Source organism: Anser cygnoides, chromosome 3, assembly GCF_040182565.1.
Source record: "Anser cygnoides isolate HZ-2024a breed goose chromosome 3, Taihu_goose_T2T_genome, whole genome shotgun sequence".
Classification (NCBI taxonomy): domain Eukaryota; kingdom Metazoa; phylum Chordata; class Aves; order Anseriformes; family Anatidae; genus Anser; species Anser cygnoides.
The window spans coordinates 100915611-100942510 of NC_089875.1; the positions used below are offsets into that span (position 1 = coordinate 100915611).

At 37.6% G+C, this 26900-nt stretch overlaps 1 protein-coding gene across 19 annotated transcripts in view; it reads right to left on the minus strand.

Annotated features, from left to right (window-relative positions):
• DLGAP2 (DLG associated protein 2) overlaps positions 1-26900 on the minus strand; it is a 467238-nt gene that overhangs the window by 36293 nt on the left and 404045 nt on the right. For all 19 annotated transcript variants that reach the window (XM_066994829.1, XM_066994827.1, XM_066994828.1 and 16 more), the window contains one exon: positions 7003-7346. In XM_066994829.1, the coding sequence (XP_066850930.1) occupies positions 7003-7346 (344 nt within the window). The remainder of the gene's footprint in view (positions 1-7002; positions 7347-26900) is intronic.

Consider the following 26900-nt stretch of genomic DNA (forward strand, 5'->3'; position numbering starts at 1 on the left):
TGGCAACACACACTTTTCTTTCATTTTGCATAGCAAAAGCATATCTGTTTTTGCCAGCTACGTTGGTTTAGTGACATATAGCATGTCTTCTTTTGAACTCTTCTTCTGATGTGTGGAAGCCAATTTCCCTTTTATATTTGGGATGGGCTGGTGTCTTTCCATTGATGTAACATGTCCAGGAAAAGTCCTTCTCATTTACCTGTTTTTCAGTGCTTTCTTATTTGTATTTCACCTAGAAGTATATCCTGAATAATTTGCAGAAAATATGTAACTGTCACTTGGAATTACAAGAATAATGGAAGTAATATACTCTAAAATTTTATTCAAAACAATATTATCAGGAAAGTGATGGTCCAGGTACCAAAACAGAAATGGCATTGGATACCTATAAATATAAATACTTACCGAATTATCCTTCCCTCCAGTTTGCCAAGACTGACACTGACTAAATGACCTGACGATTGCTTTCATATTTTAATGCTTTCATTTCATTTCTGTGCTTTGTAACAGCAGGAGAATGCCAAACATTTTTTGTGTGTGTGTGTGTGTGTGTGTGTGCAATCTAGTACTGCAAATATTGTAACAATCAAAACAAAAAATCTAGAAAAAGGAAGCAAATGCCAATGCAAGTAAAAATGGGAAATAAAAATATTCACTCACAAAGAAACAAATGAATAAATAAATTGCATTTCTGAGTGACAGATAGTAAAAAGACCACTGCTAGAACACAGCAGGAAACTCTTTAAGTTAAATCAGATTGGCCAAGCTAGATTCAAATGAACAGAGTAGAAAAAGTCATATGTTTGGTTTGATTGTGCGGCTCCTGAAACTTAAAGAGGCCTTAATAGATCTATTGTTAGTATCCATGACTCATTATTGTTTTGTATTCTAAAAGCCTTGCATGCATCACATGTATTCTAAAAGCCTTAATATTTGAAAATTGGGCCAAGATCTCAGCAAAGCAAAATATTGTGACAAATTATATGTCCATCTGGTTAACAGGGAGTCTCACAAAGAAGAGGAAACAACAAGATCATCAGAAACTGACCAAAGCAGAAGAATGGGAGTACATCTAAACTATCAGATTATCTTCCTCTCTTCTTGCAAACAAAGAACTAAAACTTCTTTAAAATGCAGTTCTTATGCTTTGAAAAATGTTTTATGGGCTATAGTATGTCATTCACAGTAGGTGTATTGGTGCATTTTGTTATAACTTCTGTCTTAATTGTTTTACCTTTCACAAAGACCAAATACTCCTCTTCACTGGTTTTGCTATCAACACATGGAGCATACAACACTGTAAAACCTCTGTGACCAGTCACTACTGAATGATCTAGCTCAAAATTTGAAAGCTAAGTAACAGATACTGGCACTGACTCAGTAATAAATGACCCACGAATAAATTATATTTACACCAAATTACTTGAATAAGTGCACATCAGTATTGCACATAACTTACTTGTTAAAATCAATCTTGGTTTGTTTATAGACACTCATTCTAGTAAAGGAAGTACACACTGACTAAACTATTTCCACAAATTCTTGGTAAGCTTTCCTAGCTGGCAATTTTTAGCTGTGTGAAAGCAATCCTTACTTTTGTGTTAAAGTATTATTCTGCTCTTAAACATGAGCACTGCAACATAGCGTTGCAGTGTCCTAAAAATTACAGCCTAAGTAAGCTTCAATACGTACTGTCTCTGAGGGAAGTTCAAAGTTAATATATGCAGCACATAAGGAAACAGATTTTAACCTGGTATCTTTTGCTTTTCTCTCATAAGCGTCAGTAATAAGAGTCCTTCAGGCCACATTATCTCTCCCCATGCAACTTCACTGCCCTCAATGGGTTTTCACTGCTGTAGTTGATGTGTTCTATAATTAGAATTTAATAAACAATCTCTCCGATGATGCACAGGAAGGAAAATAATTCACCTTCCCTCTCTTGCATAGGCTTCTCAGTGGTAACGAGAAAAAAAAAAAAAAAAAGAAAACACTACATTTGATACTAGATCAAGTAAATCCAATTGTGAATGCATAAAACCATTCTTAGGTAAAGAGATCTCATTTGTATGCAGTGATTTCAAAGCAGGAAAAATACTTCAAATAAAACTACAGTACTAACTTCTACTGCTTTAATTAACTAAAAGAAAACTTTCATCAGCCAAAAAGCATATACTCTTTCAAAATATTTTTTTTAGAAACACACGAATTATACCCACACTTGCATGCTTATGATTTTTTGTCTTACCACAAGGCACAATTTTGCTACTCTAGTACTCTAGTACTCTATACTCTAGTAGAGCATCTGGACAGGTCAAATACCTTTCATGGAATGGTTAAGTGCTAATTACACAATACATCATACAACAGGTTGAAAACTTTCAAGGATCTTTTAAGAAAGTGCTTTGTGCTAAAAATTCTTGCCAGAGTTTAGAAATGGGGTCTGTGTCAAGCTTATATGAGATAGTAACAACAGAGTGATGCACACAGCAGTGATTACTCGTAACTTTTTTGGTTCCACAATGCTATGTGGTAAATTGTTCCGAACCAATAAATGTTATGCAAGGCAACTTTCTGGGCTTTCCCCACTTAGAAAGTCTCATTATGTTAAATGGCAGTTAACAAAATGAGCAACAGTAATTTGTGAAAAGAGTAAAAAATTAGATGTCTTTAAAATAACCATAGCTTTGTTTTAACTACTACTCCAACTGCTAAACTCCTTAACATTAAAGGAGGCTGAAAGGCAGCCACTGGCTGGGAACTCCTCTAGCTGGCTAAGCCTGTGAATTCTCACTCATATATATATATATATAAGGGTCTTTAAACTTAAGACCAAAGACCTTAACTTCAAAAGTCAAGTTTTAGCCTCTGTACCATGGATGCACTACCAAAATTTTCGTTGACTTCTACAGGCCAAGGACTTCACACACTTGTCTCCCAGAGCAGCAGTCTGAGGAGGATTTTAGGAAAACCTCAAAGATTTTATGCTTACCTCTAAAAGATTGGATCATTTATGATTTAAAGACCAGTGAAATCAATGGGAATATTTCTTTTGATTGCTATGTGTACACTGCAGTAGAGCACTGGTAAGGACGATACAACCTAAACAGTACAAAGAAAATGAAGATACTCATCTTGGTAAGTATGCTATGTGGGTGTACAATGCTTTGCCTTAATGGTACATTCCAGTTTGAGGCTGCAGAATTTCTTGAACTGAGTTTTTAACATAACATGATAATTATATATATATAATATACATGATAATTATATATATATTCAAAGATCACCTTATGACAAAAAAAATTAAGCTGGCAAGTTGTTGCAAGTTGTCATTCCTCCTGAATACAGCTTAGATTTAGAACAATTTATTCAATGAAGATCCTGGAGGGAAAAAAAAACACCACAACCCTAGATACTTTGAAGATCCATCTCCTGATGATAAATGAAGATGACAGAGTCCGTTCTCTATGGTACAATTAGTACTCATCTCCAAAAGTATCATCATGAATCAGTCTCCATACTTACAACATTTGTTCCCATATCATCTACTTCCAGGATTTCTCATCATTTGGAGAAGTCCTGATGTCTTTTAAATAGAGAAGAAACAAAGGACTACATATTTTGAAATACTTGTAATAAACAAGAAACTAATTTCTTGACGTGTTTTCTCATATTTTTTACAATCCAAATGCTTTTAATTTGAAATGGTTTTTAGCTAGAGCTGTTTTTGAATGTTAGTCATTAGCATATATACAAGGATATGCTAAAGAGCAAAGAAAAATCCCTGAAAAAGTATATCAGTAATAACCTTGCTCTAGACTTACTGGTTACTCTAGAAAATCTCCACCCTCCATTTTAATTCAAATACTTTGATAAGCCTTCAGCTGTCATGAAAGAAGACAGATATAAAGATTAGTGTTACTGGTGTCACTAGAGTTTAATTATTTATTATATATATATTCTTAAAAATACCAACTATATTTTTAATCCCAGAATCAGTATTTTGCAATTTGCTTGAATATGTGAATTGACAGGTTTTTTTTGTTTTTTTTTTTTTTCAAATTCCTGCTGATATGTCTGACAATATTCCTCTTGATTTAAATATGGGTGTTAACAAAAAAAAAGAAAAAAATCAAACCTAAGACCAACAGCTATTTTTTGTATTTTTTGAGGGGGAAACTTTGTTTCTGAAGCTTTTTTTGTGTGTGCAAAATTCTCAGCTAGATAGGGCTAACATACCATGAGTTGGGTTACCATGGCTGTACTGTTCTCTGTCCTTGTAAACCCGACGCTACTGATAATTTACAGAAAATCCAATGCTCCCCTAGAGAGTTGGGCTCCCTGTGCATGTGCATACCAATCCTATGGCACATACATACTGTGCTAGGACTTTTATAAAGGGCATTTGTTAACAATATGCACAGTACACAAATCATATCTCCCAAAGACATGGCAGCCCTAGGCTGTGTCCATAGCAGTTCTACGCTCAGAGGCAGCACTGGTCATTCTCTATCTTTGTGCCTCTCTGCTACTGTATGAAACTTTGTGGGCAAACATTCTCACACCAATATGTTAAAGGAATGAAACATCAAAAAAACGCACAAATTAACCATCCTGATAGCAAAATAATTAATGCAAATTAATGCAAATTAAATGCATTACCCTAGCATGGCATGCTAATGAGAAAACAAGTCATTTAGTCAATCAAGGAAATATGCAAATAAAAACCATCCTTTTCTGAGGTGCTTTGATGCAGAAGTCTAAAAGAAAAGAAATACCTCTGCTGTATTTTTGGGATATTAGTTACTGTTTATGTAGTTTGCAATAAGGGTATACTAACCTGTGTTTTTATTCCATACAAACTAGGCAACAAAAATATGACAAAATGTATTTTCTGCTTAGACATGCTGCAGAAAGATATTTTTCACTCTAAGTGAAGCTTGAAACTCACTGCAGGAAAAACAAAACAAAACAAAACAAACAAACAAAAAACAAAAAAAAAGACACACAAAAAACCGAACAGCCCTAAAATACACTACCAGGATACTGCGTTGAGAGTAATTTCACAATTTTAACCTTATTTAATGTCAAATGTTGCAACTAAGGAGCTAGTACTTCTCATAAGATAACAGCACATCCTTCTATGACATGCTGTTGCAAACGTTTGCCACTTTCAGTGTGTGCACCTGAGGACCAGCATTATGGGCCAGGCATCAGATGATGGGTTGATACAGAAGATCCTCTGCCTCCATGGAAATCATTGCACAGATGTTTTTGCAGATTAGAAGCACTTAGTCTTAAACACACCAAAAAACAAGAAGGGTCAGAACCCAGTGAGAAGTGGATGTCATCACCTGCAGTATGAAACAGGATCAAGTGATGTAATCAAAGTTTCAGAATTAATTGTTGAAATACCAGGACGGACTGAAGCAAGACACTCTTAATGTTAAATATTGCTGCTGAAGAGATAAGAACAACACTAGATACAATTCCTTTCTGAAGAGTAAGTTTCAGGTCAGAGGCTAAAAGGTACCAAAAATAACTTCCTGCTCTTTTGAGCTTTTCACCTTTATCTACTAAGCCCCTTCTCTGAACAATATAGGATACTCTAATTACTTTTTAAAACATCTTAATAGTAGCCATCTGCATATTTTACCATTGCTGTAATTTTTAAATTGCATTCTGCTCTTCTGTATGTAAAGAAGCAGAAGCCAACACTTTTTATGATGAGAAATGGACAAGCAGCTTGCTGACAGGGGCTAGGTATTCCTGTTAGTCTAACGTTGTGGAACAGCAACATTATACTACAGAGTGATGTTCAATCGGTAGCTGTGACATGCTTAAGCCACATATTTTTCTCTGACTGAATCTTGAAATTAATGGAAACAGAATACTCACTTTTTAAGAAAATAATAATAACTTTTATGCACTTCCTTGTAGATGAACAGTCACTCACTGGGCTTAGTTGCATGGGCCCAGTGAGAGAACAGATCACGCTCTCAAGATCTATGCTGCCATCTCTACTATATCTGTAGCTATGCCATAATACATAACATTATCACTGATTTGGCAAAAGTAGAGATTTTTAAGCACAAAAGCGAACCCCATGATGTAAAGGGGGATATTCACATATATAAAATTAAATACGTGTTTAAGTAAAAGTAGAACAGAAACGTTAATTTCCATCCACATTCTGTGTTTCAACAGAATGAACTTTCTGAGAGTTCAACTTTCTGATTTTTATTACTACTTGATATTTCCTAGATATTTAAACAAGTTATTACTACTACCTATCTAGTGCCTCCCATTCAATGGAGGAAATATGCAAAATCTGCATTGGGAATCATTTCATTCCCTTGACACAACACAATGTTGCTGAACTTTCCGTAGTCTGACAGACATTTTGCAAGATATGGTTACATGGTGGGCAAATGGGTGAATACTCAAAGGCTGTCCTTGTTGTTGTTATTTCATTACTGGCCATGCTGTAGCTATATCAGTAAGTTCCTTTCCTTTCCTTGGTACCTTCTCCCTAGCAGAACACCTGTTACTGAAAGCAGGGTGGTGATGTTCTTTTTAGGTAGAATAATTGTTGAGGATCCATCAGCACCACACATTTTCCAAGGTCAAAAGAAAAAGATAATGGAAAAAATACAGTGAAGCATTTTAAAGCAGGCATAATTCTATAAAAAGGACTGAATTCATGGAGGGAAGGAGATGAACATGCTGTTCACCTGTAGCTCTGCAGTATAATTTTCATATCAAGTGCTAATGACAGGTAACCTCCCTAGAGATTTATTCATTCATTTTCTTCCAGGTACAGCATATTAGCGGAAGACTTCCCCGCACAGCCACGTCGCCATGATGTGAATTACAATTAACGCCAGGCAGCCAGGGGTTGTTTGTTAGATTATTAGAGCCAGCGAAGCTGAATGACTCATTCTATGCTATTTGCAGAAAGAAGGCAAGCAATTCATCACAAAACAGATGCTAATGATAGGCTACCTGGATCCCTATAGAGGAACGCCGGCTCTTGAGAAACTCCTCTGCTTTTGTCACGAGGATGGCCTTGTCACTGGTTCGTATGGAGGCACCCTCCGACGCATGGCGCTGCGCAGCTGCAGTCTCCAAGGCAAGATTCATGGCCTTGTTACTGTCCAAGCTGTCTGTGGAGTTGTACATCCCTCGCCCATCCTGAGGCCACGGGGAAATCCTCTGAGTCCGGCTGTCGTGGTACGCATCCTGGGTGGATTCTGTGCTGCTCTGGGCCGTGACCGAGATCAGTGGCTTGGACGTGGTACGCGGGGGTACCGGTGGCGGTGTTTTTTTGTAACTTGTGTAAGTTACAGCTATGGAAAGAATTAAAAATAAAAAATAAAAAGAGAGAGAAATCAAGATTAGTCTGGTGGAAAACTCACAACATTTTCACCTTAACGTTAAGGTTATGCTACTTGAAAATGAAGACCGTACAACATAGTGCTCCTTGTGAACCTCGCCGTTAGTTCAGAGCATCTCTCAGAGTCAGACAGGTATCCATAGCAACATTTTATTTCATCCAGGAAGCAAGGGGTGGAAATGGGAGTCCCAGATTATGGTGAAGATGAAAGGGAGTTAGTGAGGATTTGTGTGTGTGTGTCTAAGCCTCGAGACTAGGGCCGGGCAGGTACATGCTAGAGCTGCTGAGGTGGTTTCTGCATGGGGTAAAGCTGATAAGAGAAATAAAGGGATTTTTTTTTTTATTCTCTTGTATTAATCTGAACTGTAGGCTTGGTATCAATGCAGTGTATTAAAGAAAGTAATGTCAATATACTGGAACAGAACAGAAACTTCTACTTCATGCCACACTTTAACCTCTAGAAGTACTTCCAGGTGGACCGATTACTTACACAAGAAGCCTCTGTTTTAAAAATATACAATATATTTAACACAAGAAATTTCAGGCATGCAATATTTTATTATATGAAAAGCTACTAGATACATGTATAGCAACAACAAAAATAATAAATAATACCAAAACCAGTGACATTTTATCTGTTGTCTTGTAGTAAGCCTTAAACCTTAGAACATACGTCGAAGAGTTATATACTTAAATGCAGATAATATGGAAATACAGATATAAAAATGGGTCTGAAACACTAGGAGAACTGGATACACATGAGTAGTAGTAAGAATTTTAGTCTGATGAGCAGAAAATGTCTGAGGCTGCTTTGATGTGGATCTTGTCTTGGAGAAAAAGGGTCAATAAAACATGCAAGAAAACTCTACAGGATGCAGGATTCTGCCAGTACTGTGTCCTTATAAAATTTTTGAGATTTCATAGAGATAGATATTTAGTGATTAATATCACACAGTTCAGTTATCTAATTGCTTAAGCCCTCTATACTATTCTTGTACTAAGATAAGCATTTCTGTTGTGGAAGTGATTTTTCCCCCAAGAACATATACTCAAATTTGTAAAATTATTGACTGATACAAAAGTGCATTGTCATATAGCTTTCTACATTCCTGTAGAAGAAAATCAAACCCAAATCATATCCCATATAATTACAGGAACATAAAGAAAATTATTATATTTTCTTGTATCAAAAATCCTGAAATAGCATATTATATACATGCAGAGATCAGGATAAAGAATGACTTAACATAAAGGTTTGCCTTTTTCAGGTGTTTTTAAATGTATTGGACATTACAAGGGTGACTCTGGTAACCTTGGAATTGGGGTTACTTAAGTCCAACAGAGATCCTACAGATGTTCCTCTTCTCATTATACAGACATGATGTGATAAGCAATGCAGTCACAAGGAACACCTTTCCAGTTGTGCTTTTTAATATCAGTCTATGTTGCAGCTCTCTGAAGGGAAGAGACAGGTTTAGGAATTTGCTAATACTTGGGACCACTGAGCCTGACTGACTAGGCCAGCATAATAGAAAAGCGAGCCTAGAGAAAGCTGTTCTTAAATTTTGATTCTTGATAATCATAAATAAAGCAGTGTTCATAAATAAAAGAGAGTGAGGCAGAGCTAGGAAGTGAAAACCTTCATTTGACGCACATTTTGAATTACTACTGATGTAGCTCAATTCTGGTAGAGATTTAAACAGAGTCTTGCTCTGAGCTAAATTGCTCTAACAGAGGGAAACACGTGAAAGCATGCTCTTCAGATTCAGGGACTGTGTGCATTTCTGAAGTGCAGTTTTGTTGTCCTATCACAAATCTTATCTCCTGTCAGTTTTGTAACCAGCAGTTAAGAAGAAAGAAAACCCCAATATTTTTCAACTGCTTTAGGGAATACAAGAAGCTCATGAAAGAAGGGAGAGACTGTAATGCTTGGAAATTATGACAGTGTCTTAGGAGCTTAAGCAATGCCTTTAAGTAATGTTTCCATTAAAGGAGTTGTCACAATACTGTTCCCTCACTTCCCCCTGCAAATGTAGATGCAAGTGATCAAAATGCTGGGAAACATTAGGAATAGCGAAAATGGGAAAAAATAGAGTCAGTGAAATCCAGATATGAAAGCTACTTTTATCTATAGCATGAGACAGGTTATCACCGTTATAACTAATTTACTGTTTTTACCAACTATCTTCATCCAGTGAATAATGAAATATATGGTGAATGTGATAATGAAACACCATAAGCAAGTGTATCCCTGCTACTCTGGTAGCAGATCACTTTTTTCTATCTAATTAACATCAGTGTTAAAAGTGTTAAAACTGTGTGGCAACACTCCATAGCTACTTCATTTTCATTCACATTTTTAAAAAAGATTGATTCTCCATGTGGAAAAACCAAACAGCAAAACAGTCACTTGCTCTTTTTTTTTTTTTTTTCTACCAAGGATTGAACATGAATTTTGGAAATTCCCGATTTTTTTTCAGTGGGGTGATACATCTTAGATTCACAAAATATTGCTGTTACTGTGGTATTCTGGCAAGCATTTGATCATGAACACTAAAAAGGAATTAGATTAAAACAAGCAAACAAAAAAGCCACAAGCATATTCGACAAGGAGAAGTAAACAGTAGAAAGACTGAAAGTTGATGAGAAACTGTATGCATATTCACAGTGAAATATGGCAGAAAGAAATCCAGTTAATTTCTAAGCTACAATCACAGAGATCAAATGTAGAGCAGGGAATAACAAATCCATCTCTGCACAGTTAATGAGTTCATATATGGACCAACAGTTTCAGAGCCACAGAAATCTGGGACTAATTGGAGACTAACAAAATCAGGTAAGAGGATGGAGGCGTGGATTTACGAGGCAAATCTTACCACCAAATTCTATTTGCTTTAATCACTCAAGCTGTTCCAGGGAAGTAAATAGGCTAACTTAAATGAATAATGTGACTGAGACTGGTCTTAAATAATCTTGGTATGTGTTACTGACTTAAGAGATAACTGTAATAAATTAAGAATATGCTACAGGAGGAAAGTAACCATCAAACCCATATTTTTATTGTTCATTCTTGGTCTTAGGTCTCTAATAATAAGTGTTGATTTAAGATCCAAAGCATGAAATTTTATGTCACTTTCAAATATTTTTGTAATTAATTGTTACTTCAGTGAACGTTCCTGTTATCAGAAGTAATGTCTGTTTGTAACAGCTCTAATTCTTGTCCCCAGTGGACATAAGTACCATGGGAAGTCCATATATTGGAAGAAACATTTCTTTTTCCTAATAGGAAAGGAACTTCCTCTTCATTTCTCATCCCCTTCTTATGCTGGTGGAGAGAAGCCCCTGTCAGCTTTGCATGATTTGCTACTTTGCAAATTTTATTGGTCTTAGTGGTTTTTAGTTCAAAGTAAGCATACAAAACCTCCCCAGTGTTGCTTCATGTCTTCCCCATGTTTTGGTCCATCAGCCTACAAACTCCAGAGCTGTGGTGGGTTTTGTAAACCCAGCACTGAGGGTTGGCCAAGGGCAGTGCCCAAGGCCTTACAGGGAGTCGGGGCAGAAAACTGAACTGGGATAAATGGGGATGGAGCATCCTAGTCTTAAGTCAGGGTGTCAGGGGACAAGCAGGGTGTCAGAGCCAGCACAACAACTGCAGAGGAGATATAGCACAAGGATGGGGACATGCAAAAGCAGAGCATCAGGAGGGCAGAGCTGCCTCGGTACAACTTCAGACTGATTTAAGTTGTGGACATCAGCATAAGTAGAGGCATGGTTCATATTTTGACATGCAAAACATAAATCCTGGATAATTTTTTTTTTTTTTTTTTTTACAGGGCTCACAGAACATGACCTGAGATTTCTGTTTATTTTATTACTATTTTCTGAGGAGTTTTGGTGTGCACATGCTGGGCACTCCTGATATTTCACCAATCCAGCTGCTGAAGAATGAGGCTCAAGCAAAGCAAAAGCAATGCCATTCTGTCACACTGTTAATCAGTTTGTAAAATCTGCAGCTGCTCTGAAATGCAAAGAGAAAAAGAGTAGACAGCACGAGAGGAAAATATATCTTTTTAATGTTTAAACTGAACACAGAAGGAATTATGAAAAAGAAATTGAATCTTTCCTTCCTGTTGTATTCAAAGGCAATCTTAATATAGAAAGCTGATTTTTTTTTGGTCTTTTTTAATAAAGCAGGAAAAATTATTTTTGGAAATCAAAGGATACAGTCTGTCTCCATCTGTTAGCTAATAATAATAATAAAAAAGATAAAAATTGTCAAAAAACATTCTTCTAATTCTAACTGCATGGCTATTTCCGACTTCCATTTGAATCAAAGCATTAACTGTTCAGGCACTTGCACTTCAGTATAAATATATGCAATCAGCTCCATTGGATCTTCCTTTAGGAAAGAACATTTGAAGACGGAGAGAAAACAAAATGGTTCTGTGCTGCTTCATGGTGGGCTAGACTAAATGATGATGAAAACCATGTATAAATTGTTTAGGTAGCATGGCAGCATAATGTGCATTAATTTGGCTCTCAGGCAGGAAAAGGTGTAACACATCAATTTGTTCTCGTAAGGATCATTGCCTTTATGCAAAGAGGGCAGTGCCCATTTATGTCGGCTCCAGTTATCTTCTCCCAGCACGCAAGTTATGCTTGATACCTTAACGGCCAGATGACCACTTCCCCCCTCACATACACAAGATTCCCTGTCAGTGCTGAATCTGGCACAGCAATGGCTACAAGTGACATGCTCTGTAAAACACATTAATCTCTTTTATGTTCTTTGTGATACCAGCTGGGAAGCATCGGTCAGAAGCAGAGAATCAGGTATTATGGAAACAGCAGTAACCAAGAGGACAAACACAGCACTGGAGAACTAACGGTTTGGACATATACAGTAGAACTGCAAGGAAAGTTTCCCAATAGTTCTTAATTAACTGGAAGTTTTGTTATTTACTTGATATACCTGGAGCAGAATATCCCTCTTAATCTGCACTGCATTTGACTAAACTTGCTTAAGGTTGCTGTTGCTACTGTAGAAATAGCTGTAGAAATCAGTCAGTTACGCTGCCTGTATTTCAGTGCAAACACAGCTTGTACTAGAAATAAAATGACTAAAATGATTCAATTCAGATATAACTTCAGGTTATCCATAGAGATTTAAAGACAAAAGAGAGAAGGAGAGACTTGATACATTTGATGAAATATCAGTGGCTGTAGGTGACATTCAGAACACCTTTCAAAAGGCAGCCTTTTTATAAATCACTGCTGTTGGTCCATTTGCCAGATATAATCACCTGAGGGGCTTTCACAAATCAATATAACCACTAAGCACTTAGTCAAAATAACATTATTTAGGCTGAGATCACAAAGTTAACTGGATGATGAATTTACATAAAAGCACCATCAATTAAAGGAAACGGTTGTCCCTTATGACACATGGCAGGAGTAAACCGTACTTTTAGTTTTGCAAGGAGGCTTATTCAGAAGCAGGATAATTACTCTGCAGGGAGCACGGCGCTGCCCTGGAGGCAGAGCTCCCCGGGGCACACTGCTGCAGGCAGACAGGATTTCTCCGAGGAACCACAGCACCGAGGGAAACACTGTGAGGGCTCCTAGGCTAATGCTAGGTCTTCTGTTTCACACAGGGAAGGTGAATGCTAATGCTACAACCATCTCAGAAGAGGAAAAAGAGACCTTTCTGTAATGAAATGCCACAGTTAAATCTAACCCTGCATGAAAAGCTTACTCAGCTGTCGGTATAGCCTTTTGACCATGCTGAACATTGTTCTAGGCGAAGGTTTTCACAGTCACAGATAACATGGCTGTTCTTCAAATGCCCCGAAGTTCCTTCATTATGTGCCATCATGGTCATCAGGACTTCTGATCTGCTCTTAAACTAAAAAGGCACTTGTGGATGTACAACAGCTACCTCCCAAAGCAAAGAATGATGAACATTTCAATACCATCAAGAAACGAAACAGGACTTCTGAGAAAAGACATCCCATCCACTGAAAGAGTTAATTTCACACTAAGAGAATAAACTGTTTGATCATTTTTCTACTAATCCATGCATGTCAAAAATAAGAATACAAGACTCTATTGAAAAGAGAGGATGTTGGGACACATCTTCCTATTTGTGACTATTGTCAACTCCCATTATACACTGGTTTCTGATGAAAAATATAATTAAAAGCAGAATGAGGTGTCACACTGGTCAGTTTAATTTTTACAAAAACAGTCTGTCTTTTCCTAAAGTCAGATGCTAAAGTGTTAGAAAAGGGGTTTCCTTCTTGGGTTAGTTGTACCTTTAAAGTTCACTCCAAATGAGGTGATTTAGAAATGCTTAGTTTTGTTACTTGTAGTGCCTTGTTACTTAATTAAGAAAAAGTGATCAGCTACAATGAGGGGGAAACGTTAAGATAAATTAGTCTGTACCTAGTCTGCCGTTTTAGATATTTGCCATCAGTGGCTACCTCAAAACCTACACCTTTGATTTGGGGGTTACTTCCTTTTTCCAGTGCTGCAGCAGGATGTGCTCAGGCTCTACCCAGAAAAAAACATCTCGCTCCATTACCTGACCCTAGGCAGTGCTAACTGAATGTAAATGACTGTCCTTCAAGCTCACATCCACTTCTTACTTAAACTGAAACCACAGCTGCATGTGAATGTAGAGCGGGCAAGGAAGATGCCACATTCCAGTACAATCTTGATTTCTCCAGCCTTTCTCTTTGCTGCTCCCTGGGAAGATCCACACTTTTGATTGTTGCTTTGCTAGTGAAAGATCCTGCCATTTCTGAAGGATTTTCATGTTCAAGAGTTTCTCCATTTGCAAGGTTATGAGAGTGTTTTTTTGAACTGTAAGGAGATTCAAACCTTGTAAAAATAGTCATTAAAACTTACCGATGTCATACTGTGCTTGAAATTCAAGAGAAAATTTTGTTTTTAAATATATTAATAATTTTAATGGAATCTACGGTTGATTTCCTTCAAACACAATCAGAGGGTTACTTTGTTTTTATTACTGTATCTTCCTGCTTTCTGCCTTTTCCCATTCTGTCCTCCGCAGTGAATCCTAGCCAATAAAGGAGCCAGGAATCTTTCCATCTCAGTTGAGATAAAATATTTTTATGCTTGGATATCTGTGAAAAGAATCCTGTTTCTTGCTTTCCAGACCAAGCAGTAAGAAACAGATGATACATCTATGATGATATTTTTATGAGATATTTTCTCAGAAAGACTGCTTGCACCCAGATGAGATTTACCAGCATGTTTTATCTGATGGGCTACATTTTGCTTAAGCTACATAAAGCAAGGCATTGTCTGGGTGGTAAGCATTTATAACATTATTATTGTAACTTTATTGTAACATTATTATAACTTTGTTTATCTTTTTCTCCCTGATGGGTATTTTACATGTATTATGTTTAGGTAAACTTGGATATTTGTCAGACACTAAAGTCAGATGTTAATTGATCAGGATCTCACATTGCTATGTCTCAACATGATGGTCTCATGCCATAGGCCATGGGAGCAAAGCACTGCATTTATCCTGTGCCATTTTTTAAAGTAGGGTTTTATAGTAGCAATCGGTTTTATCATACTTTGAAGACACAGTCAGTATGTGAGAACTATGAAGTGGAATCCATCTCACCTCACATTAGCCATTTAAAAGACAGTCATCCAACTCTTAAGTTGTCTGATCTCTTTAGAATTCCCAGGAGAAAAATAAGCAGTTACGGGGGAAATTCTGTTTTCATCTTAGATGTTTTTATTATTGTTATTATTATTTTTACCAGGCAATGAATCATTTTATGCAGGTAAAAAGAATCAGGGACAACCAGCTCAAATCAGGACAATTCTGAAATGCCTACATAGCTGAGATCCAACCTATGTGCTCCATCCAGCCACTCTGTCCCTATGAAGGCACCGGTAGGACTCTGGCATGCACTGGGACATAATCTCTCCTGTCTTCTGTTACCTGTGTTCATTGGAAAGGTGGGAGCTTCATCACACCTGCTCCCTTTTGAGCTTGTTGTTAAAGCAAGGCTGTGTGGAATTTGATTTTAAGCGTCTAGCCAAATCTGAATTACATTACATTTCTTAATCCAGCTGTCCTAAATGATAAGAAGTTCAGCTTCCAAACCCTTCTTCTGGGCCTACTGCATAGCAGCTAGTAATGGTTTGGCCCAAGGTCCCTTAGAAGCTTCACAGAAGTACAAAAAACAAACCCTGTGTATTTCCATTGTTTTAAAATTGATTGTACAGTGTTAGACACTGGGCCAGACGATGCTGTTTAGCCCTGCTGAAGTTGATATTGAAAGTCAGTGTAATCAGACCAATTCACACAAACTCAGGATCTGGACCTTTATCATAATGTATTATTGATACAGGCACGGTTCGTGCTTCTTATAAATTACTTTTTTTTTTTTTTAAATTGCTTTTCAAAATGACATGTCACTGAGAAACTGCAGTCATATGAACCCCATATAAAATGTTATTTCTATGCAGCATCTGGTTTTGACCTGTCTCTGCCAAATAGAACCTATATAGCACTTGTGAAGAAAAGAAATCATTTATATGACACATAACCTCAATAACAATTTACCAGCTTAAGGCAAAATTACTGGATGCTATATTTTTATAAATCTGTGTGTGCATTAGGTTAGACTCAATAATCAGAGTAGATCCTTTTAGGCTTAAGTTCTGTACATCTATCTGATTTTGTACAGGAAACAAACAATTAAGTGGAAATGTGACCATTAAATTTGGAAAAAGCTGGAGTCTAAGAACACACTGCAATCTCCCAGTTAGAACTTGGAGGAGAGCGGTATAAAAGGAATTAGTGTAATCAAGTAATTCAGTGCGTAAGTCATTACCGCCATATTGAGGAAACTTAGGTCTGTAGGCAGCCCATGTTACGTAAACGATAAAATCTGTTTTGACAGTGTAATTAATGTTAGTCTCAAAACAGAAATGCAAATCGAACAAGACATCAAGGTCAGGAACTGTAAGACTTTGCCAAAGTTAAAAGAGATGTGGGCAACACAAACCTCATGGATTGCTGATGGACTAGTTGCAAAGGGTTCTATTTTAGATCAGTTAATTAGTGAAAAATTATAGCCTAACCAGCATCCTGTAGATGGCAAAGCAAAGTGCTGACAGCTGTTTTGCTCTTCTAAACAGTTCCTATGTGCCTCTAAAATATTGAAGTTGCCTTAAAGAACATCATCTTAGTTTTTCAGTTGCAGGAAGGAAAAACTTACCTTGAACTATACTCTAATTTATAGAATGCATGTGAGGCTTTTCTGGAATACCGATTGCATGTCACACCACCAAAACAGTGAGAAGCAAAGAGAAAAAACAGCTCCAAAAGCTAAGAGCTGCTGTTACCGGGTTACTCTTTTCACATTGAGAGCAATAGAAATTTTGTAAATGTTTTTCAGTAGAACAGATTCAAACCAATATTGCTGTCATTCTGTACTTAAAAAAAAACCTCTTTTCTTGACCTCCCACATACCCTTATCACTCAAGTCAAATAATTTCCAGCAGCCTCTTGAAATGCACTCACAGACATATTACGTAGGCTTATCATTGTTTTTGTTTGTATATTTTCTGTTCACATTCTTACAGTAGCTATATGTAGTTTGTAATTTTCTTTAACTTTCAGAAAGGAATTCCAAACTGAGTAGGACGAGAAAAACAGTTTGCTCAGTTAACCTTAAGGAAGTGTTGCACAGTAGAATAATTTTAACAGTGTGTTATGATAATGGCCCTGTGTTAAAGAATTGAAATGATTACAAAATATTTTAATTAAGGATAATTTAATACTTTTAAATCATTCTTTTAATCTACAGAGAGCTGCAAGTCTGGACAAAGCTCTTTTGAGACTGGTAACAATACAGGCAATAGTCAAACCAAGAAATCGTTTTACCCAAGATACTCTTGGAGTTGGTGTCAGTGTGGAAAAAAAATGCTCAGAAAGATACTTGCAGCCTACTGGTCCTATATTTAGGTGCAGCAAATGATGCTACTGGGTTTTGAGCTCTCAACTCTGCAAGTCAGAGCATGCTCTCTCCAAGTCAGTTACTCTTGATTTTAGCAGGACCAGGATTTAATCTTTAGATTTATCCTATAATGCAATATGAATAGGGCTGACTTTTACCTCCCATTCTATGTCATCATTGTAGACTATTTTTATAGGCAACAGGGAGAAATAGGGACGTCCAGAGAACAACTTATCTCATAACAGATACCAATCCTAAAGAAGATAAATCACATTTCATTGAGTATAATAGGACATTAATGTCACTGCATTTGACAGCTAGCTACATTTTAGATATACGTACTAGGTGAGATGAATTTTTGTCTGAAATTTTATTTTTTATTATTATTATTATTTTTTTTTCTACTGGGGGATAGAGACTAGGAGTGGGAATATACATATTTTTCCGGACAAAGAACTATCCCCAAAGGTTCATTTGTATTTAATATAAGAAAAAGAAATGCATATAAAAAGTCATGACTCATTGATATGCCTTTGGTATTGTGTTCTTAGTCTCAGAAAGGCAAGTGATAGGTTACTCACTTCAAACTCAATATCTTCCTCAGACTTGTTTGGATGTCTTCTAGTTGCCTTTGAGGAGCAGTAATGAGCAGCTTGGATTGCTTTGGCATTTGTCTAAACTGTGGTTTCCACTGTATATGGTTTTTACATACCAGGTTATTTGCTGAGACTAAGGTTTGCCCCTTCCACGTGCTGGAACAATTCATTTACAGAGTACAGTGTTTGTTGGTAAGTATGGTCTTAATTTTATTATGTTCTTAATGGTCTGAATTTTTGGGTAGACCTGTGTGGTGTCAGGAGTTGGACTTGATGATCCTTATGGGTCCCTTCCAACTTGGGATATCTATGATTCTATGAAGTATCAGCATGCTATTAGGTAAGACACCTCTGTTAGTGCTCAGTAGGGTCCATACGCTGTACTGAGTCTGAGTCAAACTCACCTAACATAGATACCTAATACCTTTTTAGATGTCCTAGGCTCTTCTGCCTAGCATACAGCAGCTTGTCCAGGAGGAGGCAATTCTCTTGTAGGTCCCATGTAAATGTCCCAAATGGTACAAGCCACTTATCTTTGAACTGAATCTGATTATTTTTGCCATGGGATCAGACAACTAGTTTGCATTAAAGTACATACATTTATATGACTTGATCTGGAGCCAAATCCCCCTTCATCCAGCTAACCTGTCTGGCCAAAGGCAAATTCTGTCTGGTTATGCCCTGGGAATGTCACCAGTTATAGCATCTTTACTTTTAATGAAAGTATTGGGTTTACCAATTGCCCTTCCAGGGTTGTTTCAAGTCTGAACAAAATGTCTGGCACAGAAATGAAGACTTAAATATGAGCTTTCATGAAACTCCATTTGAGGGAGATGAAAATAGAGGATGGGAGTTGCTGAAGGGTTGGCAGAGAGGTGCAAGCATCCCAAGAAGTTTTTTACATTAACAAAACAGAGAATTTGTTAGAAGTAAAACTAAATGTTACTATAAAAGCTTTTCTGTTTTACTTCTGTGTCTCTCTACTCAAATCTAGATACAACTTTATTTAAATAGCAAAGAACTTGCTTTGCCTCTACCTTCATGCCTGTCTGTTACTAAGATGGATTTGAGTGGCAGCTGCCCACTAGGAATCTGTTCTCCTGGAAAAGGCAATTTTACAAGTTAGAAATAATATCCCTCAGGAGAAGCACATTTGTAAGTGGTGAGCATTAATCAAAACACCCTCACCGTAAAGCAGAACAGTAGTGAAAGCACCTAAACTCGCTTCCCTAAATGTCTGATAACGCGTTTTTAGAAATAGCTTTACTAGCCAATGGACATTCTAGTGGCAGAAGGCACCCTACGGAAGCAAGACCTGCCCTGCCATTAAAGGGCTTGTCATAATTTTGAAGTGCAGCTCTGTCACTTCACACACATCCTTTACAGGCCCCCGTACCTTTGCTAGTGCCCAGAGGAGAGGAATTCCCCAGTGTCTGCACACTGTTTTGTTTTTTTTTTTTGAAGATTGTATGTACCGTAAAGAAGCTACAACACAGCTCACATCCCTGTTGTATTGAAGGCATAACAAAGCTGAGGGCCGGTTTGCCTGCAAGCAAAGTGTGGTCAACTTGAATACAGTTATTAAACTAGCTGATGGACCAAGGCCCCCAGTGGATGAAATACTGCATGCGAGCTAGTGAAAATTCAAATGTCAGAACTCAAAGTGACCTCTCCATACCCAGCACAGAAAGCATGCTAATTCCAGTGCACATTCTGGCTCCTGACATACATGCCTTCAACAAAACCCAGGACTGAACATATGCAGAGCTTCCGAGAAGGCTCATTAGAGGGATTTTATTCATTCACTGAGGAATGCAGAAGGAGAATTGCTGCCAGGAGAAGGGTCCTGCCTTCCTTTTTACTACAAGTGAAAAGAAGCAGTATTCAGCACCAGTTTCAGCTGGTGAAGGCTCACCCATCCTGCAAGCTTCTCCCAGCTGCACAGACACACCTGAGGACAAAACCTCCTGCCAGCATCAAGCTAAATAGCTGGGCTGAGATTTACCCCTGCCACTGTTAGCTTCTATCATGTCAGGAAGGCTTCAAACACCTGAGTAGTGAATCACCTTCCTTGCATGATTTTTTTTTTTTTACTTTCTTACCCACTCCTTTTTTTTTTTTTTTCTTTTTTTATACCATTCAGAAAATGAAGCTGAGGAAACTATGAAAACTCATCCCACAGACAGCTTTGAAACCAAATTCAGCCAGGAAAGGGGGCATGGGTGGCCTTTTTAATAAAAGAAAAAACAGCTGTCTGGCAAATCTAATAGGTTATGGAGGAACTATGTCAAGCACAGAACAGCAGGAACAAGGGAAAGACAGTCATTACATATTTTTTAAACTAACCATAGATGCAAGGCAGGGACTTTTTTTTTTTTTTTTAATCTTTGCCTTTGCAGCTCATCTGTACGAAGGAGAATGAAAATTATAAAAAGCTGCTGGCTACTGCTCCAACTGTTTTCATGCCTCATCAGCCTGAAGAGGCCAGGCAGCCAGGCGGCCCTGATTAGCACAGCCTTCCTCCAGTCTCACGGAATCCCAGAGTTACAAACAGTTGCAGCGACGCCTTGGCCATCCCCTGTTGAACTCCTCAAACCAAAGAACTTGTGTCACCTTCATCCCAGCGACTCCCTGGGCCACTTTCGTGATGTAGAGCTGCTATAAAATGGCAGTGTCAGCATAGCATCAGAACTTCAATATATTTAAAAGAATTAAAGACTAATTATTCCCCCCAGATAAACCCAGAGCAATGAAAATGATGTGTGTATATCCAAGTGTAGAACTGGGCTCATTCTTTGTTAGTATAAGATTTATTCTCACAGTATAAGCACACAAGTTGGCACAGCATCAAAGTCTTAACTCAGGATCCTCAAGTGCTCCCACAGATATATGGTATGCTTCCTGCAGAGAATTAGAGTGCCAGATAATTCCATGGGGCCCCAACAGTAATTAAGCAAAGTCAATAGGCAAATTATAATTGAGAAAACAGCCTTCTATATCTTATTTGGACTTAAAATTGTGTGAAGTTTTAAATATACTTGTTGTGGACATCACTGCAAGCTATCACCTAGCAATGGTTACCAATAATAACCCCTAAGACACAGCGTTTATTTCTATTCTCAGTATAGAGAAAACAGAAACTGTGGACACAGTAATTCATGCATATGTTTTCCCCCGTTTGGCTAGGTTTTCCCAGACAGTGCATTGGGTTAAGAAGATCTAAACAGCCACCTTAATGGAGTATCTAATTCTTGAGAAAATTTTTAAAAAATCATGAATTTATAGATCATAAAGCATTTTTTTTTTTAGGAACTGAAGAGTGCATTTTTCGAATCTTGAATATATATAGATAGCACTTGAGGATGGAGTATTATGACCACAGCTGCACTGCAGTAAGTCAGCACTGCATAGTCAAAATCAGTGTGGCACAGAATCACAGACCAGTTGAGGATGGAAGGGACCTCTGGAGGTCATCTGGCCAACCCCTGCTCAAACAGGGACACCCAGAGCAGGGTGACTAGGACTGTGTCCAGGCAGCCTTTGAAGATCGTCAAAGAGGGAGACTCCACAACGTCTGGGCAACCTGTGCCAGGGTTTGGTCACCATCAGAGTAAAAAAGGTGTTTCCTAATGGTCAGATGGAGCTTCCTGTGTTTCTGTTTGCTTCTATTGCCTCTTGCCCTGTCACTAGACAACACTGGAAGGGGACTATCTCTATCTTCTTTACACTTTGTCTTCAGATACTAAAATACATTGACAAGATGCCCCCAGAGCAGAACAGTCCCAGCTCTCAGCCTTTCTTTACAGGACAGATGCTCCAGTCCCTTCACCATCTTCATGGCCCTTTGCTGGACTCTATAAAGTAGCTCCACATGTAGCAGCTCCATGACTTCACCATTGCCTACGCTTGCCTATCCTCATATCTTTGAACCAACCAACAACCAACCAAACACACTTCTATAACTATTGTCATTAGTGTTCAGATAGCAACCAGGGAATTGGTCCTTTTGGATTCCGTACTATGAAACAGTATGACCTCCAGATGAATTATTACATTCTCATGCTCTCATGTTTGTAGGTACATGACTACGCAATCTCTTTAGTGACAATGTACATTTTCTGGCTTAATATCAAACACGCACTATAAAAATTCACCCTGCATAGCCCCTTATTTCGAAAATGGAAAGCTGAAAATAGCTTTAAGCCAGAAAGGAAACCTGCAATTCCTCAGGCATTCTGAGCAACAGTATGAGCTGTAATTGAAAACTCCCTCATGCAATGTGACCTTGTTTGAATTAATTGGTTTTGGAATTAGTGCTCAATAGTTCAGTGAATGTGGAATCCTCTAACATTTACTCATTGCCAAGTACAGTCCTACTGGCTGAGAAAAGTAAAATGCACAAAAGACAATTCCATATTTCTGATCCTTTTCAGTATCATCTCTTCAGTAACCACAAGTTTAGTAGAGCTACCCAGAGTGAATTAGCTGAAAGGGTGTGCTTATACAGCTGATCCGAAAGGTTTGTATTATGCTACATTTTCTAGAGAAATGAGGCAAGTGATTGAAATAGTGTGTGCTGACAACTTAGGGCCACTTTGGGCCCTAAAATTAGCAGTCCTTAAAATTTCTCTCTGAAAATCCCTGAAGCTGGAGAAGAAGTAATCTTGGACTGACACTTAACATTACGAGAATAAATTCAGGATTTCTTTATGTGCGATGAGCTAATCCCCATTGTGCTGAAGTCCATAGCTAGGTGAAGGTTTTTATTTTTTATTTTGTTATTAAACCATTCATCAAAAAACACTCTTTGTTGTTGCCAAATAACTTGGATTACATGAAAATGTGAACTAGTTTTAAGAAACTGATAATGATGCTTCCCTTTTATTCATTCACCTTAAAGCTAAAGAACTTAGGCCACACAGTCAGTTCCTTTTGCTGGAAGAATGATTTCCTACCTGAATGGAGTACTTCAATTCCTGCATAAAGAATATGCAGGAATATGTACAGTCTCTTCTGTTGAAGCTGTTTTACTTTGCCTATAAAAGCAATATTCACTGAGCAGATATCCCACCTGACAGGAGAATGTCCTGAGGAGCAGACTAGAGCCACAGTGTCTGTCTCAATAAAATGAAAATGCCACCAGGAGAAAGTGAGCTTGTCCCTCACATTTGAATCTACAATGACCTGGGGTTTGGGATGTCCACCTGGATGGCCAGAGGTGTGAGTTCCAAACTACTCTCTCAACATGTTCTTCTGCTTTGCTACACAAGATCCTAACTGCTAGCTCCAATGTCATTGCAATTCCGTATTTCAACATTCATGGCAAAACCAAGCAATATCAACAATATCAACAGGAAAAACAGAGCAAACATCCTGAAATATTATATGATTTAAAGAGGACGTTTTATACAGGACTCTATCTACATACAGAGCATGTAACATAAATAAGGTGACCTTTTCAGACAAAGGGGAAACAACCAGAGAGTGGTTAAGATCTTCCACACCTCTTGTCAGCTATGGTTTCAAAGTACAATCTATGCTGTACAACGGTACTTGAATTATTTTTCACTGAGACAGGTATTGCAAGTGGGATGAAGTGCTCTGTGGCACTGTTCCCAGCTAGCAGGCTCTGTTTCTCAACAGGGTTACACAGCCAGCACCCATTCTGCACCCAGCTGGTGATCCAGCTCCGCTACCACAGGTAGCTTGCACGCTTCCCTGCAGCACTCTGCTGCACTAGGCAGACATTACCAGGCAGGAGCCTTCCACGCTGACAGCGAAATGCATAATACATCCAGATATACCCGCGCAGCAGGGAACTGAGCTGGTATTGCCTGGAAATGCGACCCAGGCTTTATGCGCTCCTGAAAAGTGAAGCATTGCTTGCAAGAGCAAGATGTAAGGTGGTAGTAGTTAGGATGACTACTGCACTTTGTGACTTCTCATTCAGGAAATTACATGTTGTCTGTGATGGAGGGACGAGGTGGGAGGCAAACGCAGCTGGAGCTGTATTTTCTCAGCTGTGCATCTGGCAGCTGCAACTGAATACAGTTTAGAGACAGAAAGGATACTCCATCATTCAGGGCTTTTAACATGAAGTATTTTTTACTGGGTTCATTATCTCTTTACAGAATGAAACAGGATGGATAGAAATGTCCTAACCACAGAGAAATATGAAGAGACCTAGCAGGGTTCACACTGAGTCTGGTCCAGCTTCCAGCATGCCCACAATGTCGGCTGCCTCCACTGCATTGACACTTGTCTCATTCATTTACACCTGGCGCAACAGGTAGTGAGTGCCTTATACCTTGTCACACAGTCTCCATCAGAGATGGAAAGCCTGGTTCCACACATAGCTCAACTACGTGGGTCTGTGCAAAAGTTATGTGTTCATTAGAACCATGGATATTACCGATGAACCATCTGACTTTCTCTATGAAGTTGTATGCACTTAAGAAGAGCTAATGGTAAATCTTTTTCCATCTATTGGTAAGCTGTCTTAGCAGAGTCCATTAGCAATGTCCCACATAATGCTCATTATGTTTGCAACCTTCCTACCTTTTGCTAGCTGTACATGCATTTAAGGAGATTTTAAGAAAATGCGTGTTGTAAATACATATTTTAGTTTTATAATTGAATTCATAGATCAAATGTTAACATTTTTATTTTAGATTTACATTTTTAGTTACATGAATTAATTTTTAGCTAAGCCTGCATATTATGATTTGATTGCTTTACAACATCGATAAGAGGCAGTCATGACCTATATCACTAAAATTTCAAGGAATCATTAAATTGCAATGCCTGCTAATTTTCTAAGAAATTGCTTTAGTTTCTTTGCCAAGAAGAGTTTGTAACATCAGAAGCTGAAAAGGAATTAATGCAATGCAATTTTCCTAAGAATTCAAAAGCTGAATTGGAATTGAAGGCTGATGCAAAACTTTGACCTTTTTTGACATTTACTTGAAGGAAGCACGTATAAATGTTAAATATCTGCCAATACCATTTTCATATTTCAGACAACTGCTTCTTTTACAATTTTCAGAGAGGGGTGAAGAAGTAAGAATTTTGAATTATAGTAATAATAGGAAATGAAGCATCTCCTTCTCATGCTACAAGAGCTGAAGAGAGAAATATTGAAGAGTTTACCCCTAGGGTTTTATAAACAAGAACTTATCTGGCAACTGAAATTTTCAATTAATAGTGAATCACATTACCCTTACTCTTCTTGTAAATCAGATAAATATTTCTAATTCAAATATTTATCTTATATAAAGCTGAGGACAGTGGCACAGAGATAATAATTTGAATACAAAATCACACTCAGGTATATAGTCCATAGGCTTTGAATCACAGTTTTGGCTTGGGAATACATCTCAAATCCTTTTTTTTTTTTTTTTTTAATAAATAAATCTTTTTTCTCCTCAATGCCAATATCACCTCACCACAACAAAGAAGAAAGATTACATATTTGGGCAAGAAAATCTATCTGATAAATCATTCCTGAGATGAGACAGAAGCCATGAGTGAAATGAAGGTTAGAGTTTTCAAAACCTCATTATTTAGCCAGCAGACTGCTAATCAATGCAAAACATTTTTCTTAAGTATGAAAACACTGGGATGCAAACATGTTTATTGCCTAATCTAGTTATTTTCCCAAACATATTCTATTATTTGGCTTTGTTACTCCAGAGAGAATAATTTCCTGTCAGAGGAGAATTTGGGGTTCATCTAGCATATAAACTCAAGACAGCTTAGGTGAAAACCAATTAACTTGGTAACCAAAATAATTCTGAAAGTGTTCCAATTCAGTACCTGGAGTCAGATACCAAAACAGATATTTAGTACTGTCCCTTGCCTTAGAAGGTCTCTTCATGATAATCACACAGTACTATACGACAAAGATGAAACATTAATCTCTGAGGTAGCAATAAAATCTCATTTTATATCATGACAGCATCTCTATTAAACAAGGGCTAGAAACATCCTTAAGAGTTTGTCACAGTAAGCCACAGCTCCTGATTTTATGCAAAGTTACATGCAGGAATTAAAATGCTATGCTGAAGATAAAATAATATTTTATACTACTTATGGAATATTTATGGAAAACTTCTGTTATTTGGCCTGGGTTTAACTCCTTTTTTAAGATCCCACTGGTCTGTTATACAGCACATGTGTCAAGCAAATAATTTAAAAAGCATTTTTGCATGATACATTTTGAGCTATGCTTTTACCTTCTGTAGATGGGCAGCCTGCACTGCAATGTACGTGGCAAGGACAATACCATAATTAGGAACTGATACTAAGGTATTTGGAAACATACATAAAAGTAAGTTTGGATCACTTAGCAAGGAATATGTATTCTATGTATTTGTTAATAGATTTCATTTTAGATATTTCACTGCTATCTGTGCAATCTTTTCTCTACCAGTACTTCAATTCTAAGTACTCTATTGTATTGATAGTCTAAAATGAATAAAGATATCATATTTGCTAAGCAACCAATAAGAGAAAGGAAAGTTGCTACAAGAATGTTAAAAGATCCTAAAAATGACTGGTGTAACAACGAATACTAAAGGCTATTGATGAGTATATAATATATATATAATAGCAAATGCATGAAGATTGCCAGTGTTCATGATTCAGTATATTGATGCAACTGGCTATGCCTTTTCTAAAGTAAGCAATACTATTTGTGCTTGGAAACCTGAATGCAGGGCAAAGAGAGGTCAAATTATGGCTATGCTGAAATTCATCTCCATTGTATTATGCACACCGTATTCTCCCCAGAAGGAGCTTATTCCAAGCTGCAGCCACAATGTATTCTTAGTATTAAAAACCTAAGAATACTGGTGTCAGATATTATCACTGCACAGGAAATTGTTTCCAGTATCAAAC